This window comes from Lactuca virosa, chromosome 7, assembly GCF_052849685.1.
Source record: "Lactuca virosa cultivar CGN04683 chromosome 7, Lactuca_virosa_CGN04683_v6, whole genome shotgun sequence".
Lineage (NCBI taxonomy): Eukaryota > Viridiplantae > Streptophyta > Magnoliopsida > Asterales > Asteraceae > Lactuca > Lactuca virosa.
Genome location: NC_136432.1, coordinates 26,948,589 through 26,969,763, shown reverse-complemented (window position 1 = coordinate 26,969,763; position 21,175 = coordinate 26,948,589). Strand labels below are relative to the sequence as shown.

The 21,175-nt window shown below is 33.1% G+C and overlaps 1 protein-coding gene across 1 annotated transcript; it reads right to left on the bottom strand.

Annotated features, from left to right (window-relative positions):
• Positions 1 to 449: 449 nt before the first annotated feature.
• Positions 450 to 12,439, bottom strand: LOC145126484 (protein FAR1-RELATED SEQUENCE 5-like). Its single transcript, XM_079061846.1, has 7 exons — positions 12,301 to 12,439; positions 11,552 to 11,644; positions 10,916 to 11,354; positions 10,580 to 10,841; positions 1,368 to 1,736; positions 1,167 to 1,286; positions 450 to 1,064 (listed from the first exon to the last, which is right to left on the bottom strand). Exons 1-7 carry the CDS (start codon positions 12,437 to 12,439, stop codon positions 450 to 452), a joined length of 2,037 nt encoding a protein of 678 aa, XP_078917972.1.
• Positions 12,440 to 21,175: the final 8,736 nt, after the last annotated feature.

Here is a 21,175-nt window from a genome sequence, read left to right as displayed (position 1 = left end):
AATATTGTTATCTTTAGATTTTTTATGAGCAGTGTTGTATATTTTATTAGGAACGATGTTGTTGTATATGGTTATATGTAATGGTTAGATGTTTTTTATGTGTAATCATATTTTTAATCACTTATGATTAAACAAAACAAATGAAGTAGTATTACATAATATTTTATGATTATACAGATGAATATTGTATATGGTTATGTGTAATGATTACATGTATTGAATAATAGTTACATGTAATCTTAAATGCTTGTAGTAACATTTAATAAAATTTTAATCATGAATGAATATATTATCAAATCAAAGAAAGAATTATCAAAGTAGATTAAATCCAGTAGACAAAATCATAGTAAATTTTGTTTTATAAAAAGAGTAAAGTGTACTAAACAAAAAGTATATTATTTTGAAAAAAAAATTATGACTTATTCATTACTGATTAAAGCACTAAATATCTATGTAGCTTTTGATGATTGTTCTGCTGCAAGTTTGATTGGGCATGTCCGCAAGTTATGAGGAGCCCTTTCTCCACATCCTGAGCATCTTCTTGTTTGCTTGTTTGAATTTTTATACGCTATTTCTGATGCACTTTGAATTCTACTTTTCTTTCCGCATCCTTTATTGCTTTGAACATTTGGAACATTAATGTCAATGTCTTTTGGAATAGATATGCCCATAAGCTTTTCTACCTCTTCAACATCTGTCCTATTCTTCTGCAATTCATTTGTAGGATCGTTTTCATATTCCTTCAGCAAACTTTCTGTTTTCTTAACAAACAAATCCATTTTTTCTTTATTTTTTCTTACGTATTCCAAACATGCTTCAAAGTTGTAGTATGCTTGATTGACAGATCTGTTAATTTCACTGTCTCCTGTATCATATACATGTCTACCAAAATTATAATCCCTTGATATCACATCCTTTCTCCAACGATTCTCAACGTACTGTTCAGGTGTCTCCTTAATTCCATATTTCATGAGTATGTTGAATGCATGTCTGCACAAAGTCCCAAAGCGGTTGAAGTGTTCACAAGTACATTTTACATCATTGGTTGGAAGTTTTATTTCTACCTGTTCAAAAGCGGTTAAAGCATTAAGTGTTTTATAATCATAACTGAATATTTTTTTATATTATGTGCTGATTCAACAAAATTTAAAATAAGAATATATTACCTCAAATTCTGTTTTTAAATCACTGTTTTTGTTCAGTTGTTCCACTTTGTATAACTCCCATCCATTTTTTGTTCCAAGATGTTCGTATTGGCAGTACCAGGAACCTTTATAGATTTCTTTCTGTACTTCATAAAACAATGTACTTGTATAAACTTTTGCAGCATGTTTTTCTATTGGTAGTGGTGAAATAAATTTATATACCGCCTTCTTTGTTTGATGATCAAGCTCCTGTTGTGTATTTCTTTGTTTTTGAATTGCTTTGTCATAGTTCATCATGAAATGTAAAAGTAAATTTCCAGATTGAGAGTAAGTGTTGAAGAAGGAATTCATGCTTTCTGATCTTGAAGTGGTTTTCATCAATCCAGACATTCTTGTGTCACTGAAGTATGCAGGTATCCATTTGTCACGTAATTCAAACATATCATTGAACCATCTTTTATCTTCCAGATTGAATTCATTAATAATCAAATCCCACTTCTTTTCAAATTCATCAGGTTTGATATGCATGTTCCAAACAGGCTTGTTAAATCTTTTCTTGAAGTCTTTGTTTTTAAATAAATCGTCAGTAACCTATGAATGAACAACTTTGCTTATATAAGTATAAATTATATACCTATTTGGATATATCATATATGATTAATCATATATGATTACATTACATATATGATATATGATTAATCCTACATTACAGTAATCATATATGATTAGTGTAATGTAGGATATATCATGTATGATTAATCATATATCATATATGTACTGTAACCATATATGATTAATCATATATGATATATGGGTAATCATATATGATTAATCATATACGATTACTGTAATGTAGGATATATCATGTATGATTAATCATATATGATTAATCATATATGATTAATCATATATCATATATGTACTGTAATCATATATGATTAATCATATATGATTATATATGATTAATCATATATGATAATCATATATGATTATATAATCATATATGATTAATCATATACCATATATGATTAATCATATATCATATATGTATGATTAATCATATATCATATATGTACTGTAATCATATATGATTAATCATATATGATATATGAGTAATCATATATGATTACTGTAATGTAGGATATTGTTGGATTAGGTGTCTAAGTCCATAACTATAATTGGTATGTACTTGAATTGATAGAAGCACAGTCCTTTTGGGTTGCCCTCAACCTAGCAACTGGACAAGGAAATTATGAAAGGAGAGATATTAATTTATAAGATTAATAAATTAATATATATAAATGATTTATTAATATGTTAAAAGATTAATATATTAATTAGAAATCATTACGTTTAATTAATAGTTAGCCAGAAATTAATCAGAATTAATTTTGGGGTTAAAAGAATTAATTATAAAGTGCAGGGACTAGTTTGCAATTAACTAATAGTTGAGTGGAAGGATCCAGAACCCCCCTTGGAAGGAGGTGGACGAAATTCATAGGGGAAACCCTAGAGATTTCGTCCAAGGGGTCTAGATAAGGCCCTTGGGTTTTGCTTAGGCCCTAAGCAAAGGATAACTAGGGTTTTCCCTAAACCCTAGATCCCTCAGCTATTTAAGGAGCCTCCTGGCTCACATTTGAGGTCACTGATTCTTTGGAAGAAACCCTAGGGCCGAAATTACATACTCTCTCCATCCTCTCTCCTCCAAGTTTCCTTCTTGCTAGTTCTTGGGTGTGATTCTATTAGAGGCATTGCATTTGTGGTGCTAAGCTTCCAATAAGATCAAGATCAAGATCAAGAGGATTATCAATTGTTTGCTATAACAATTGAAAGGTATGTAACTCTTAAACCCTAGTTTGTTAATTTCGAAATTAGCCTCTCTCCTTTAGGGTTCTTGTTTGCAATTCAAAGTTATATGTTCAATAGTTAAAACATAGATCCAAAGTAGGTTGCATGTGAACTTAGGAATTGTTTTTCTAGTTTATTTGTTTTACCTAAATCCCATCAGTGGTATCAGAGCCATTGTTTGTTTTAAATTGAATTGCTATAATTGTTGAATTGCAAATTAGGGTTTATAGCCATTAAACCCTAAAGGCCAAAATTTTCGATTTTAGGGTTTTGGATCAAAGGGTTTTCGAAAACCCTAGCCTCCAAAGAACCCTAATCGAAATTAGGGTTAGGGTTTTGAAAACCCTAGCCTCCTCCCTTGTAAATTTTGAAATATGCTAGTAATTTTAGGGTTTCTTGTTTTGGATAATTGTTGCTTAATTAGATTAATTGGATAATTATCCTTACCCTAATTTTCGAAATTTAGAGGGATAAGGATTAGGATTAAATTAATTGATTAATTTGATTAGATAATCCTTACAAGATTTAATAAATTGATTAAAAGTTAATTAATAGATAAACATTAAATCTAGTAATTTGGTTTATTTTAAATTTAAATTAATAGGTTAATTTTCGAAATTTATATAAACCTTAAAGTTTTAAAAGGTTTAAAACATACCTTATATATGTATTATGATTAAATGTTTAATATTATATATGTATAAGAATATGGTCAGTCAAATCGCTAGTATGCCTCATTCACGAAGCTAGTCTATAAGGGGGGTATAAGGAAACTGCCTATAAAATGGTAGTTGAATGGGTGTCCACTCTCACCCACCGCTCCCTTGATTAGTGGAGGGTCGTTAGCAGAACGGATTTGATAGGACAACTACTTCTCATTAAAAGTATAATGCTATTAAAGAAAGTACTAGAACATTATTTTTCAAAATCCCAACTCTAGTTACTTTAGGAAAAATGTGAAAAGTATGCTAATCCATGAAATTGCACATTATGCTTTATTGGTCGTTAGTGGAGCGTGTGTGGTTAACCAGCACACTAAAAGGCACTAATAAAGAGTAGTAATGGGTATCTCATAATTGTCATTTTGATGGAGCGTGTGTGGTTTACCAGCACATCAATAGTTAATGATAAAGACAATGAGGTTACCAAGCACATTTGCATGGTTATTCACATCTTGTTTGTGATCCTCGGCATCCCAGTGACAAATAGAAGAGCATAATCTGAGATTAAAACATGCCATTGAATAGTTTCAATGTATCTCAAAAGAATTAGGAATTTCACTTCGTTTGTTTCGTCTAATGGTGGAATTGGTGAATCGTCATTCACCTACCTTTATGAAATTTACACTTGGATCTCGGCATCCCATTTCTAAGTTGTGAATCTTCATAGTTGGATCCTAACCTTGATATTTTATCTTTGGGTTATTATATTAAGGTATCTTGAAATCTAACTAAAACTTTCTTTCTTTTCAGATGTCTACTCCTGGAAACACTTCTACTTCATCCTCCTCCAACCAAAACTTCTCTTTGCTCAATATCTACTCCAAAGTCGTTATGGATGGCTCTAACTATAACGATTGGATGCGTAACATCAAGATGGCGCTTCGTTTTGAGAACAAAGAATATGTTCTTGAAAAGGAGCTCAAAGAGCTTGATGAGTCTGAAGCTACTCCTGAAGAATATGCTGCCTATAAGAAACATTACGATGATGCTACCAAAGTGGCATGCATCATGGTGGCAACTATGTCCCCAGAATTGCAGAGGTACTATGAGGACTACTGGCCTTTTGAGATGAACAAGGACCTTATGGAAAATTACCATAAGCGAGCTCGTCAAGAAAAGTTTGAAGTAGTCAAGTCACTCATGGCTTGCAAGATGAAAGAAGGGGAGTCGGTTGTGTCACATGTGCAAAGAATGCAACGCTACATAAAGCGTTTGGTCAAGCTCAACATTCACTTTGATGAGGAATTGGCCATTGACATGGTCTTGAACTTACTTCCTGATTGTTATGGTCAGGTTATTCTAACTTACCATTTGAACAACACTGAGCAGACTCTGGCCCAATTGCACAACTTGTTGCAGACAGCTGAAGCAGGGATGAAGGGTAAAAGTATACCCTCCACACCTGCAAGTGCCCCTGTCTTGGCTATTGGACAGGGAAAGGGGAAAAAGAGGAAAGGTCCTCCCAAGCAAAACTGGAAAAGCAAGGCTCAAGCTGGGTTATCTAGCAATGGCCCAAAGGCTAAGCCCAATGGTTCCACTCCCCATGTTTCTGATCCAAAAGAGGCCGTTTGCTTTTACTGCAATCAAAAGGGGCATTGGAAGAGATCTTGCCCACAATATCTGCAGGATATCAAGGATGGCAAAGTAAAGCCATCTTCGGCAGGTATTTACACTATTTCTGCTAATAACTCATTATCTTCTCGTTCATGGGTCCTTGATACAGGATGTGGTTTTCATATCTGTTCTGATATGCAGGGGCTAAAGGAAAGTGAGGAGATAGAGCGAGGAAGGATAAACTTGATCATGGGAAACAGAAAGTCTTCACCAGCAACCAAGATCGGAGTTTATCAGCTTTTGCTTAGTAATGATGTTAGATTAGATTTGATAAATTGTTGCTATTCGTCTGAGATGACGAGAAACATTATTTCATTTCATGCATTGTTCAGACAAGGTTTTAAATATTCTTTTAATGATTTGAATGGTTCAATTTCTGTTTATAAGAATGGTGTTTTTATGTTTGAAGCTTTACCTTGTGATGGTGTGTATGAAAGAGTGACTTGTGTTGATAGCTTAGGAAATAGTGTACTTAATATTGACTTGTCTAATAGTATAGACAAGGCATGCTTGTGGCATTGTCGTCTTGGACACATTAACAAGAAACGCATAGCCCAACTCCAAAAGGATGGAGTGTTGGAATCATTTGACCTAAAATCAGATGATATGTGTGAATCTTGTCTTTTGGGAAAGATGACAAAATCACCATTCACAGGGTCTTGTGAAAGAGGTGAAGGTCTGTTGGATCTCATACACACAGATGTGTGTGGGCCCTTCAGATCAACTACAAGAGATGCTAATCGATTCTATGTGACTTTCACTGACGATTATAGCAGATATGGTTATATCTACTTGATCAAGCATAAGTCAGAAACCTTTGAAAAGTTCAAAGAGTTTAAGCATGAGGTCGAAAATCAATTGGGCAGGAAGATAAAGATACTTAGATCCGATAGAGGCGGGGAGTATCTTAGTATCGAGTTTAACGACTATCTGAAAGAATGTGGGATAGTCTCACAATTGACTCCTCCTAGGACACCACAATTAAATGGTGTAGCTGAGAGGCGTAATCGGACCTTGTTAGACATGGTTTGTTCTATGATGAGTCGTGCTTCGCTTCCTATTCACTTCTGGGGGTATGCCTTAGAGACAGCCGCCCACATCCTCAATCTTGTCCCTACAAAGAAGGTTGCCAAAACACCTCACGAAATGTGGACGGGGAAAGTTCCCTCGTTGGCACATATTAAAGTCTGGGGTTGTGAAGCTTTCGTAAGACGAGAGACTCACGACAAGCTAGCAGCTAGAAGTGAGAAATGTGTTTTCATTGGTTACCCAAAGCAGTCTTTTGGATATTTGTTCTACAGGCATAGTGAAAACGTGGTCTTTGTAGCACGAAGAGGAGTCTTTCTAGAAAGGGAGCTCATATTCAAAGAGGACAGTGGGAGCACCATTGAACTTGAAGAAATTCAAGAGTTAGCCAATGAAGGAACTTTAGATGACACTAGCACTCAACCAGAGGAAACAGTTCCTGTTGAACCAGTTGATAACTCATTACCTTTTCGAAGGTCCACTAGGGTGAGTGTGCCACCTGAGTTGTATGGTTTTCATATTACTTCAGATGGTGACACATTCATAAGTGACAGAACACTGGTAAACTCAGATGAACCAGTCACTTATAAGGAAGCAATGGCAGGCCCAGAGGCTTCCAAGTGGAAAGAGGCAATGGACAGCGAGATTAAGTCCATGTATGACAACCAAGTTTGGAATTTGGTTGATAGTGCACCAGGTCGCAAGACAGTTGGGTGCAAATGGATCTTCAAGAAGAAGACATATATGGATGGGAATGTGCATACATTCAAGGCTCGACTGGGTGCAAAAGGTTTCACTCAAACCCCAGGGGTTGACTATGATGAGACCTTTTCGCCAGTAGCTAAGATTAAATCTATTAGGATATTGCTCGCCATAGCTGCCTTTCATGACTATGAAATCTGGCAGATGGATGTCAAGACTGCTTTCCTTAACGGGAAGTTGGCTGAGGATGTTTACATGAATCAGCCAGAGGGTTTTGTTGATGCAAAGTTTCCCAATAGAGTGTGCAAGCTTGAGAAATCCATTTATGGATTGAAACAAGCATCTCGCAGCTGGAATCTTTGCTTCCATGAGAAAGTCAAAGAGTTTGGTTTCTCTAGAAGTGAAGATGAGTTTTGTGTGTATATCAAGGCTAGTGGGAGTATAGTAACTTTTCTGGTGTTATATGTCGATGACATATTACTCATTGGTAACGACGTTCCAACCTTGAAAGAAGTTAAGTCTTGGCTTGGAAAGTGTTTTGCCATGAAAGACCTTGGAGAAGCTGCCTATATTCTTGGGATTAGAATATTGAGAGATAGAAAGAAGAGACTAATTGGACTTAGTCAGAGCACATACTTGGATAAGGTACTAAAGAGGTTTAGTATGGAAAATTCCAAGAAGGGAGAGCTACCTATCCAGAGCAATACCAAATTAAGTAAGACTCAATGCCCGAGTACAGATGAGGAAATAGATGACATGAGTCATGTACCTTATGCTTCCGCTGTCGGATCGATCATGTACGCTATGACATGTACTCACCCTGATGTGGCTTTTGCTTTGAGCATGGTCAGTCGCTATCAGGGAAACCCAGGTAGAGCTCATTTAATAGCAGTAAAGAATATACTCAAGTATTTGCGAAGGACGAAGGACTGGGTCCTTGTACTTGGTGGCAATGATACTTTGAGAGTAGATGGTTACAGTGATGCCAGCTTTCAGACGGATAGAGATAACTTCCGTTCACAGTCAGGCTGGGTATTTTTACTGAATGGAGGAGCAGTTACTTGGAAGAGTTCCAAGCAAGATACGGTGGCTGATTCTACTTGTGAATCAGAGTACATAGCAGCGAGTGAAGCGTCGAAAGAAGCAGCTTGGTTGAGGAACTTCATCGGAGATCTCGGAGTTGTTCCAACCATCCAGGAGCCTATGGAACTGTTCTGCGATAATGAAGGAGCGGTTGCCTTGACAAAGGAACCGAGAGATCATGGTAAAACCAGACATATCGACAGAAAGTACCATTTCATCAGACATAGAGTAGAAGAAGGCCATCTTGTAGTAAAGAGGGTGTCATCTGAAGATAACCCAGTAGATCCCCTCACAAAGGGTCTGAGTAGGGCTAAGCATATTCAGCATGCTCGGAGCATAGGACTGAAAAATCATATTAGTTTTAGTAGTTAGATTAGTTTTGTTCTGAAACTTGTAACAAAATAAATGTAATTGACTTTTGGTGATTAAATAATAAAGTATTGTTTATAAGTTTGGTTACTGTCTTTTGTCAATTGTTTATTATTGTGTTTCATATTTTGCATGTTTTACTTCCTGAGTAATAAGATTATTCAAACTCCACAGTCGCTCGTACTTTTGGAAGTAAGTAGTGAATTAAGACTGTCGTGAATTGGATTGCAGATTGTCTAAGGATAGACATGGCAATAGAATTGTTGCAACGTTCATGAGTACTCAGAAATTGAGATTTGAGTATTGGATAAACCCTCGCTCAGAGTATCACTTCATGGAATTCATCACAAGTAATACTGAGACGATAATATATTATAATCTTGAAACGAAGATATATGAGTTGTAATTTACAAGTCGGTTATGCATTGGTGATATGAAAACGCATCAGTAACTTGGTGTTATAAAACTTATTGTCATGTATAATTTGATGAGTAAAAGGTACAAGCATATGAGTCAACGTTTATTCGTTCCTTTTGCCCTAACCGGAAAAGCGATATATGTGGGCCCCTCGATGATTTGGTGTTGACTTATGTGCTGGGCCCAGCCAGGACTAAATTGATGTGTTCAATTAGAAGTCCTACATCATCACAAATCAGGAATCGGGAAACATAGATTCTGGACAAAGAGATTGATTACGTTCCATGTCTTATGTCTGGGGATATCATGCAGAACGAAGGATTATATGATCACTTATCTTAGGACACGTAATTGACTGGGTCAGAATTCGGCAGCAACTTTTGGAAGCTACAATTTGCTGGTCAAATTTAGAAGGCATACTAGCAATTATAGTTACAGACTTATCCAAGTGGGAGACTGTTGGATTAGGTGTCTAAGCCCATAACTATAATTGGTATGTACTTGAATTGATAGAAGCACAGTCCTTTTGGGTTGCCCTCAACCTAGCAACTGGACAAGGAAATTATGAAAGGAGAGATATTAATTTATAAGATTAAAAAATTAATATATATAAATGATTTATTAATATGTTAAAAGATTAATATATTAATTAGAAATCATTATGTTTAATTAATAGTTAGCCAGAAATTAATCAGAATTAATTTTGGGGTTAAAAGAATTAATTATAAAGTGCAGGGACTAGTTTGCAATTAACTAATAGTTGAGTGGAAGGATCCAGAACCCCCCTTGGAAGGAGGTGGACAAAATTCATAGGGGAAACCCTAGAGATTTCGTCCAAGGGGTCCAGATAAGGCCCTTGGGTTTTGCTTAGGCCCTAAGCAAAGGATAACTAGGGTTTTCCCTAAACCCTAGATCCCTCAGCTATTTAAGGAGCCTCCTGGCTCACATTTGAGGTCACTGATTCTTTGGAAGAAACCCTAGGGCCGAAATTGCATACTCTCTCCATCCTCTCTCCTCCAAGTTTCCTTCTTGCTAGTTCTTAGGTGTGATTCCATTAGAGGCATTGCATTTGTGGTGCTAAGCTTCCAAGAAGATCAAGAGGATTATCAATTGTTTGCTATAACAATTGAAAGGTATGTAACTCTTAAACCCTAGTTTGTTAATTTCGAAATTAGCCTCTCTCTTCTAGGGTTCTTGTTTGCAATTCAAAGTTATATGTTCAATAGTTAAAACATAGATCCAAAGTAGGTTGCATGTGAACTTAGGAATTGTTTTTCTAGTTTATTTGTTTTACATAAATCCTATCAGATATATCATGTATGATTAATCATATATGATTAATCATATATCATATATGTACTGTAATCATATATGATTATATATGATTATAAAATCATATATGATTAATCATATATCATATATGTATGATTAATCATATATGGTTAATCATATATCATATATGATTACATAGTATGTAATCATATATGTTTATATAGTAAGTATGGTATCTGATAATTCATATTATTAGAATAGTTAATCATATATGATTAATCATATATGGTTATATAGTATGATATCTGATAAGTCATATATGAATCATCTGTCATAATACTATATAATCATATATGATTATATAATGTATTTTTATTATACCTTTGCTTGCAGTTTTATCATTATGTGCCACATGCATAGTCTGTGTCTTGAATTTGGTAAGACAGATTCCACTGCTTGTTTTATTGCTGCATCTTGATCAGTTAGAACAATTTTTGGTGCTTTCCCTTCATGAGCTCTAAGAAAAGCTTTAAGCAGCCATTCATACGACTCAATTGTCTCTCTACTCAGCAACCCAGCACCAACAGTAACTGATTTCTTGTGGTGGTCAACTGTTGTGAATGGAACAAATACCATTTTATACCTATATAAAGAAAATGTGTTTAGTACAATCATATTTGATTAATAGTATGTTTGAATTTATAAACATTAACTTACTTGTTTGTTCTAAAAGTTGCATAAAAAGATATAACTTCTCCAAACTCTGCATAAAAAGCCTTTTCTCTTTCATCTGCCCAAAACATAGCAGCCAACAGATCTCCATCACGTAGGAACTCAAATGAATAATTTGGGTAATGATCTCTACGATCATTCATTTTGTTTATCATTATTTGAGCATCCTTGTAACATAAGATTCTATTTACTCCTCTCCTCAAGTTTTTGTAGTCTGTTACATTCGCCCCTACATATTCATATCCTCCTTTCAAAACTGCTCGTATTTTGTGAGCCATTGTGGGACCAATTTTAGCTTTTGATGCACGTACTACAAACTCTTTTTCAGAATATGACATCTTTCTTGCTTTTTTCGTATAAGGTCTTTCCTCAATACTTTCCAGTGGGTGGTTGTGCATTTCAAAGAATTTCTTAACTTTGTAATCTGTTGTTCCATAAACATTTTCAAATATAATCTTTGTTGTACACCCAGTAATTATCTTGTTTGAATTTGGTTTCCTCTTGACAGAACTTGTAGCCAACGTATCACAAGGTTTTGGTTTATCCTTGACACCCTAACATATTTTTCTTTTATTATTTGGCTATTTTATTTTGATTGGCTACTCAGTCTTGTATGAAAACCTGCCATTTCTGCATAATCCGTATACATTTTTACTGCCAAATTTAGTGATTTGAAAACACTGTTTACAACTGGTACAAATTCTGTAGGGACATCTGGTTTATATTCAGATTCTTCAATTATGTTACTGTAATATGATTCATTTGTTGAATTGGAACTTTCACTTGATAAAAGAAGGGAATGGCAAATATGTTATTATATAATTTTATGTTGTAATAATCATATGTGATTAACGATATGTATTTATATTTTAGTATAAAAAATCATATATGATTTTAGATATTAATATATTATTAGATGTTAAATCATATGTATTTGTACATTGTATTATATGATTGATCATATAATATACTGTGTAATCATAAATGATTATACGTATTAATTTATAAATAATCATACTTGATATTGTTTAATCATGTGTGATTAATCATATGTATTTCTAGTTTGTAATATATGATTAATCATATTTTATGATATATAATCATATATGATTATTCGTCCAAATATAATATTAATATAGATTTCAATTTAAAAACATATATGATAAATCATAATTACAAACTATAAATACATATGATTAATCATAGATATGAACAGTCATATATGATTATTCATCCTTATATGATTAAATCACATATTGTATTGTATAATCATATATGATTTTTCATAATTTATATTGTATAATAAAATAATCAGAATGAAGTGTAGAAACTGTAATGTAATATGGAGTATTAAATCGAATTAGTTGTACCTTCAATACGAATCGTATTTTGAAGTTCTTCAGAAGTGAAAGAAATTGAATTGATTTGTTCGCCATTATGAGATGAATTGATTTCAGCTATAATAGTATCAGTTGTGATCGACTTGTCAAATTCTTTTGGATTCGACATCATTTATGAAAATTGATTTTGATTCAATTTTCAAATGCTTTGTTTATGATTGCGAGGTGCTTTTTTCTTCGATTTGAGGATTGTATCTCGTATTTATGAGGATATGAACTGATGCTCTGTTTCGATCGTTTTTTTCGATTTGAAGATTGCGATTAATTTGATAACAGATTCAATAAAAATAGGATCTTTTTATTATATTGAATAATTGTTGAAGATTGGATGATATGATTACGTGACTGATACTGAAATCGATGATTTAGCGATATGATGATTTTTAGAGAAGGAAGGTGTCCGCTTTCTGAACATTAATTTGAAGTTTACTGTTATACCCCTTAATCATTTAACAGTTGACGTTAAGTTCCATTGGCTGATATTTAATCTCACAATCTCTAATTTTTTAGTAATCTTAAGGGAACCATCCCCTATATATATATATATATATATATATATATATATATATATATATATATATATATATATATATATATATATATATATATATATATAGATCCGGTAAGAATTTTTTTTTGGTAGGAAGGTAAGAAGTTTTTTTTCTACATATTTTTTTGACGAACAAAATAAATGAATCACTAGATGATTCATTTGTAAGATGATTCACAAGAAAAAATTCCCAAAAAATAATCTTTATGATTCATTTTTAAGTAATTAAGAAAAAATTCACTTTTATGACAATTTTAGTGAATAACAACAAAATCATTGTATAAATGAATCATCGAGATGTTTTTTGAGAATTTTTTCTTGTGAATCATCTTACAAATGAATCATCTAATTATTCATTTTGTTTGTTCGCAAAAAAAATATGTAGAAAAAATCTTCTTACCTTCCTACCAAAAATTTCCTTCTTATTTGATCTTGACTATATATATATATATATATATATATATATATATATATATATATATACATATATATATATATATATATATATGTATATATATATATATATATATATATATATAAATGATCAAATGAGAACACCTAAAAGGTTGAGAACGCGAGAACAAGTATATTCATTTGTGATTCCATGTATTCATTTGTAGAGAAATGATAAATTTTTGCGCACAATCAACATGAATATGTTTTTTCTCTTCAATTGAAATTAAAGGCGTAAAAATTTATCATTTCTCCACAAATGAATACATGGAATCACACATGAATATACTTTGTTCTCGCGTTCTCAACATTTTTGATGTTCTCATTTGATCCTACTCCTATATATATATATATATATATATATATATATATATATATATATATATATATATAGAGAGAGAGAGAGAGAGAGAGAGAGGAGGGTTCAATTGAGAAAAAAAAAAAGGTTGAGAATGGGGGAATCATTCTCAGCCACTCATTTATTTTTGCCGCAAAAGCCTCCGTCGTACCAGCGGAAATGGGAAAGGAATAGACATGTGTTTTCCAACAAAACATGTTTCCTTAAACTATGCTAAGCATTACCTTAATATATACAAAACATAGTTTTTTCGTTTTTTTTTTTTAATTTTTAAGAAGCTATTTTTATCGAAAAATGATTTTAAATATACCAAAATTCATGATTTTTTATTCTCTACAAATAGACATCCATATTGATATAGTTTTAAGATAAAATAATTTTTTTTTTATATTTTCAGCTATCGTTATTCATAAGTGACTAAAAATAAATCATGTTTTTACTACAGTACATTCGTTATTCACTTATGAATAAAAACTATGATTAATTTTTTTTACAATTTAAGTATCATTCATATATGAATATAGCATATAATAAACATAGTATATTCATATTTAAATATTAGACGATGCATTTACTTGTGAATATTACATAGTATATTCACTTGTGAATATTAGATTGTATATTCACTTATGAATATTAGATAATATTTTCATATCTGAATATTACATAGTATTACATGATTCATAAGTGAATAAAAATGAATCATGTTTTTACTACAGTACATTCGTTATTCACTTATGAATAAAAACTATGATTAATTTTTTTTACAATTTAAGTATCATTCATATATTAATATAGCATATAATAAACATAGTATATTCATATTTAAATATTAGACGATGCATTCACTTGTGAATATTACATAGTATATTCACTTGTGAATATTAGATGGTATATTCACTTATGAATATTAGATAATATTTTCATATCTGGATATTACATAGTATTACATGGTATATCACATGTGAATATTACATAGTATATTCACTTGTGAATATTAGATGATATATTCACTTATGAATATTACACAGTATATTCACATATGAATATTACAAGGTATTTTCACAAATATATATAATTTTCATATGTTATTCACATATGAATAACATACAGACTTGCATATTTGTTTTTTTGTTTTAATAATCATATATTGATTCAGGTGAGAAAACATATTCATATATGAATATAACGTGGTAATTTAGTTTATGCATTTCATCAAACAGTTGGAGTGCATACAATTTAACTTTTTTTAAAATGTTAAAAACATGATACTTTTACTATTTAAATCTTATAAAATAGTAGATTGATAGAGAATTATATGAAATTTTTCAAAAAAAACGATTTGATCTTTTTCTAACCTCAATTTTGAAGTTTTATTTGATAATCGATGTTGAATGAATGGTATGAAGTGGATTTTTTGTTAATTATCGATGATGTTGATCTAATGACGTTGGGAGTATAATTAATCGTAGATGTTGAAGATCTGATCGTATTCAAGCAGAATTGAAGGTTGAATTAAAAGAACCAAAAACAAATTTTTTTTGTTAACTGTTGAATCGTGTTGATAAACATGTTATTGACGAAGATCTATGATTGATTAACACTGGATGATGTTGATGATGGTTTAATTGAAGAAATCTGGATGATTGTTGAAGGCTGGAGGAGAAATTTGGATGATGAACGATCGATTAGAAATGGGTTTCAACTATTATCTATTTTTATACAGTTACGTATTTGAGATTAAAGGTTATTATCATATTTACAAGTTTGTCACCGTGTCTTTTTATGCTTAGATTAAATGAGTGGCTGAGAATGATTCCCCCATTCTCAACCTTTTTTATTTTCTCAATTGAACTCACCTCTATATATATATATATATATATATATATATATATATATATATATATATATATATATATATATATATATATATATATATATATATATATATATATATATATATATATATATATATATATATATATATATATATAAGGAAACTACATGAATACAAATTAATTTTAATAAATACATAAAATATAATCGTTAATAGACATATCTTTTGTCCTCAAATCACAAGGAAATAACGTGAAAACTTAAACTTAAAAAGATAAATTATTTTTGGTAAGGACATAAAAAGGATTGATTTGCAGCGCTGCAATGATATCCATTTGGCCATGAAATTTAACTTTTTGGGTGCAAAATATGGTCGGGCATGTATATAAATGTCCAAGTCTGATCCGTACTAAGCAAGAATCAATCTCTAGTTCTCTGTCTATCTTGTATAAGAGTTTTTTTGTTCTACTATTTCTAGCTGAAAAACAGTCACCATGTTGTCCATGTTGATGCGAACTCTTTGTCTTCTTCTTTTATTTGTACATCAAGATCTCTATTCGGTTCATGCAACAAGAATTTTCCGGAAGACCAGTGAATCTGTGATGCCAGCAGAAAGTGAATCAATGTCACTCCCACAAGTTTATGGGCGAACTCAAAATAGACACGCGTCGCCTGCTTTTTGGCCAACACAGGATGGACCATCAGATGGTGGTCGCGGACACTAGTCTTATATATTATAGATTCAGTTATGTATTGTTGGTTTAGGCAATCTCCTGCCAACTTTTTAAAGTGATTAATAGTATACATTTTTAAGTGAAACATCGCATTATGTTCAAAGGATGGTTTTAAGATTTTTCAGAAGTTAAATGAGAGTATTTATGTATTTGATTCTCACAGGTCACAACAAAATCAATAGTGTAGATGGGCTAAAATGAATAAAACATGAGCTTAAGCCTCTAATAATCTCCTAAACATTCATAAAATTAATTATTCATCGTCTAATTTCTTACATCAGACTTAATTTAAGACTAAACATATAATGCTTCATCCATCTTTTCTTCATCGCCATTATCGGACATTGTATTCTAGGTTGTCGATTTTAGCATCCATTTTTTCGGAAGTCTCAATGTGGAAGCAACATTTCACTTCAAGATCTAATATGGACCTCAACACAGTGTCCAGGACCGGTCCAAAGATATAGTGGGCCCAGTGCGAAAAGAAAAAATGGGCCTCTAAAGTTAAAAATAGACAAACCGTTATAAAATTCAATATTAATATTAAAAAGCAAAAATATTGCCACAACATTACAAAAACAACTAATTTAAAGAAAAATATTTTTTCTAGCATTTTTAGATAAGTTGATTTTTCTCTCTCTATATATATATACCATATATTCTAGGAATTTTGAGCCTCTTAGAGACATGGGTCATGGGCGACCACCGGGGTTGCTCACCGTCTGGACCTGACAGTGTCATTTGGACCAGTGGTCTTACGGCCACGTTTCGTTCACAAAGGTTTTCCGAAACAATTTAGAAAATTTACTTCTCACCACTACTTGTCGTCGGGCACAAGTTTGACTAGAAATTTTGTCACTCTTTTTGCATTGATAGGGATTCTAAAAAGGTTATGTTGGCAACATGTCGTCATGACAGTTTTTAAGTGGTTTCTTAATTTTAGTTTTAATTAAAACAAATTTTAGTAGAATTTTTTGTTTATTTGTAAGAAATTTAAAGAAGACAAAACTTCAAAAATGGTCCCTGTGGTTTTTGAAAATATCAAGTTTAGTCCCTAAGTTCAAAAAACCTCACAGATGGTCCTTGTGGTTTCAAAACTTTTAACAAATAGTCCTTTTCGTTAACTCCGTTAGCTTTTGGCCGTTAAGTGAAGGACATTTCTGTCTTTTCACTACCACAGGGACCATTTATGAAGTTTTGCCTTATTTTAATAAAAACAATAATTATTTAATATTAAAGGCTCTCTCTCTCTCTCTCTCTCTCTCTCTCTCTCTCTCTCCGCTGATGAAGCTGCCAAGAACACCCCTAAAAGCATTATGCAGATCTATTTCACCCTTCCTCTTTTCTTCAGATTCAGTTAATAAATCTCCACCGGAGGTGCAGTTTTCCGACAGTTAAGAAGGCAACAGCCTCCTTCGCATCTCCTGCACCTGACTTGTTGCTGCTTCCTTGATCCTCTCAGACCAACCTTCCTCTTTCTCTTGGTGATCCATTGTCGGAGCAGAAGCAAGTAGTCGAGAAGCTGCTTGAGCAGCCCCGCGCTGCACCCACCGAGACCACCAGCAGCCCCGCTGCTTCTGTTCCCCTTTCCTTCTTCGGTCCAGTCAAGCACCAAAAGTGCTTCCTTCCATCGAGTTAAGCAACCTTTAACCTCCCACAATCTCTCTTTCATTACCCGATCAGATGAATACGGAGACATGTTCACTTGGTTCTCAACCGGCAATGACGCAAATTAAACCCACAGAAGGTCGTCGAAGATCGATCTCCCCACCTCTCCTAGCGATTTGGTCAACCACCACCGGAGCCCTTCGATTCATGCTTCCATTCGTTTCCCCTTCCCAATCTGTTGAAGGAACGAAGATAGATACCTATTCCCCTTTTGTCTATAAGAGGCACAAATTGTTGTGATTTCTCACTTCTCTGAAATGGTTTTTCCAGCTCCAATTCCAAGATAAAGACAAGATGTTCTCGATTATTAATATGTTGAAATCAAACAATTTTTCCAGGTTCTATGATATACATAGACATAAGGGAACGGAGGCTGTTGGTAAAGAATTGAAGAATAGGGTGGGGTAGTCTAAAAGGGATGTTTTTCCGAGAGAGAGAGAGAGAGAGAGAGAGAGAGAGACCTTTAATATTAAATAATTATTGTTTTTATTAAAATAAGACAAAACTTCATAAATGGTCCCTATGGCAGTGAAATGACAGAAATACCCTTCACTTAACGGCCAAAATCTAATGGAGTTAACGAAAAGGACTATTTGTTAAAAGTTTTGAAACCATAGGGACCATCTGTGAAGTTTTTTGAACTTAGGGACTAAACTTGATATTTTCGAAAACCACAGGGACCATTTTTGAAGTTTTGTCTTTAAAGAATAAAATTGTTTACATCGAAATGGATGGAAAATGGATAACAAGGTACACCGCTAACCCTAATACTTTTAAAAACTATATCCATAGATATTTTAAAAAACTACATCCATAGATATTAAGGTCATAATATTACTATACATGGCATGTTTGACTATGTTGAGTACCTCCACAGCTTCCAATGAAACTGAAAGTATCAAATATGAATGATACAAACATGATTATCCATAGATATTTTCTCGTGTTTAGTCACTTTGCACAAGACGGGGTTTAAAGGAGTATGTCTTGTTGTCAATCCTTTGTTCCTCTATTATGCAAGAGGGAAACCTATTAAATCCATACATGTGTGTTTCCTTTTTGTCCATCCAAAAACCAAAACATCATCCGGTCTGACTGGTGATCTTCTTTCCAACGGGTCAGTTAAAAATTCACATATGCTTCTTTCTTAACGAAACACATCTAAATATTGGGGGCTATAAACAACCTTGCCTTGCAACATGGGAGCTACTACAATGTAGGACATGCTCACAAAGAATTCCACATGCCTTGCAACAAACAAGGCATATCTCATCAACCGGAAATAATGAAATCATTAGTTCATACATAAGGATATTGGTGACATATGTTAGCCTAAAATACATATGGGGTAGCTAGAAGAAAAAATCTTGAGAATGTGTTGCTTGTAGACACTAAAAAAACTTTTTTTCATCTAATGGTCAGTCGGTCATGTTGAAGTGTGTTTTGATGTCCCTGTCAATTTGACTAAAAAAACTCACTCACTAATACATGTTGGCCTTTACGGATGGTGTTCTTGTTAATGACACTGCAAAAGTCAAGGCTCTAAATCGTGTCACGAATATAATCCAAAACACAAAAATACTTAGAATCAATACCATGTATTTCATTGTCCTATAACTATAAGATGTAGCCTTGTAACACCCAAAATTGGGTCCTAATTAAAGCCATAAAATCATTGGATGAACCAATATTTCATTTCGGAGTATAGCCCCATACCACCAAACTTAATTGGTAAAGAAGAGAGCTGTCATTGGATATCTCCAAATAAAGGTCCTTCACAAACCACCATATATATCCTCAGTGGGCAAGTGTAACCATTTTTAATAAAAAAAATAAAAATAAATAAAAAAATAAAAAAAACTTTAATTATGAATATCTTTTTGGTACATAAAAAGAAATATTGTTGTTTTAGTCCAACTACCGGCAACAACTTGTCAACTACATTTGACGTGTGTACATATATATGGTTTGGGTACTTTTTGGTATGTCACTTTGGTTCTTGTTTGTTGGAAACTGTGTTAGGATGCCTGGTGGTTCTATGTTACTCCAGTTTGTGTAGTAAATTTCATAATGCCATGGGAGGTAAATGTAACGGCCCAGAGAGAGTTGAGAGAGCTGGTGTATCAGAACATTCCAGAATTATGGTGTAATGTAATGGTGCTTGGACGATGAAAAACTTGGTGCTAACGATTTTGGTCTTTTTTCTTGATTGACCTTCTAGTGTTATGGGTAATAGGATGTCTGCTCAACATTTTTTTCGCATGGTTGAGGGTTAGCCCTTAGGCATTATTTTATTTGTTAGAAGTAGTGGCTGAAAATTGTGTTTACCGAGCTACCCAATAATTCCTTTGGGTATATTCACTGCATACGAAATACTATGTGATTTTTCTTGATCATTTTTACCATATCATTTGGTATATCCATTGTGTATGAAATTAAACGACTTTTCTAAATTTCTCCACTTTAAAGGATATGTCAAAAATTAATTTTTTTATTATATATAGAAATAAATTAATTATCATCATACAATGAGTGAAAAACAAATGCACCAGCCGGGAACGGTAGGGAATTCAACAATGCCCAATTCCATCAACTTTGTGTATCTAATGACATTTACATCTGATTCTCATGTCCTCGGGCCTCCTAACAAAATGGGAAATTCGATACTATCAATAATACAGTTTGACCTCTTCTTTTTCAGGCTCATTTACCCCTCCCCCCCCCCCCCCCCCCCTCATCACACACACATTTGGTCGAAGCACTACATATGTTAGGCCATCTTCTCATATACTACCCTTTTCCGCTCTTCAAAACGACACTCCTTACCATAAAATCTTTCAAAAACAACTCACTTAGGTGTGTTTGGATGTCTATGTTACCCACACACTATCACTTCTCATAAACTTACTCCAAGAACTACACCATGTAACTTTCTTAGATATCCCTCCAACCATCGAGGATATAAATGACTCGACCTAGCCACCAACAAAATAATCATCTCATAACATATCATATTTGATGAAACAACTTTCACATTTGGTTCCATCACACCAAACAATCCACCCTCCTACAATTTTCTTGAAACAATCGATGACTCAAACTCATTTGCAAACTGTTTTCTTCATCGTCCTCCATAAAATTCACTCGTATCTGCTTCCATAAAACCATATCAACATCTAATGTCTCATCAATAGAGGTTTCTCTAAATGCCATGTCCTTTGTTACGTCACCCATCTCGGCTAGCAC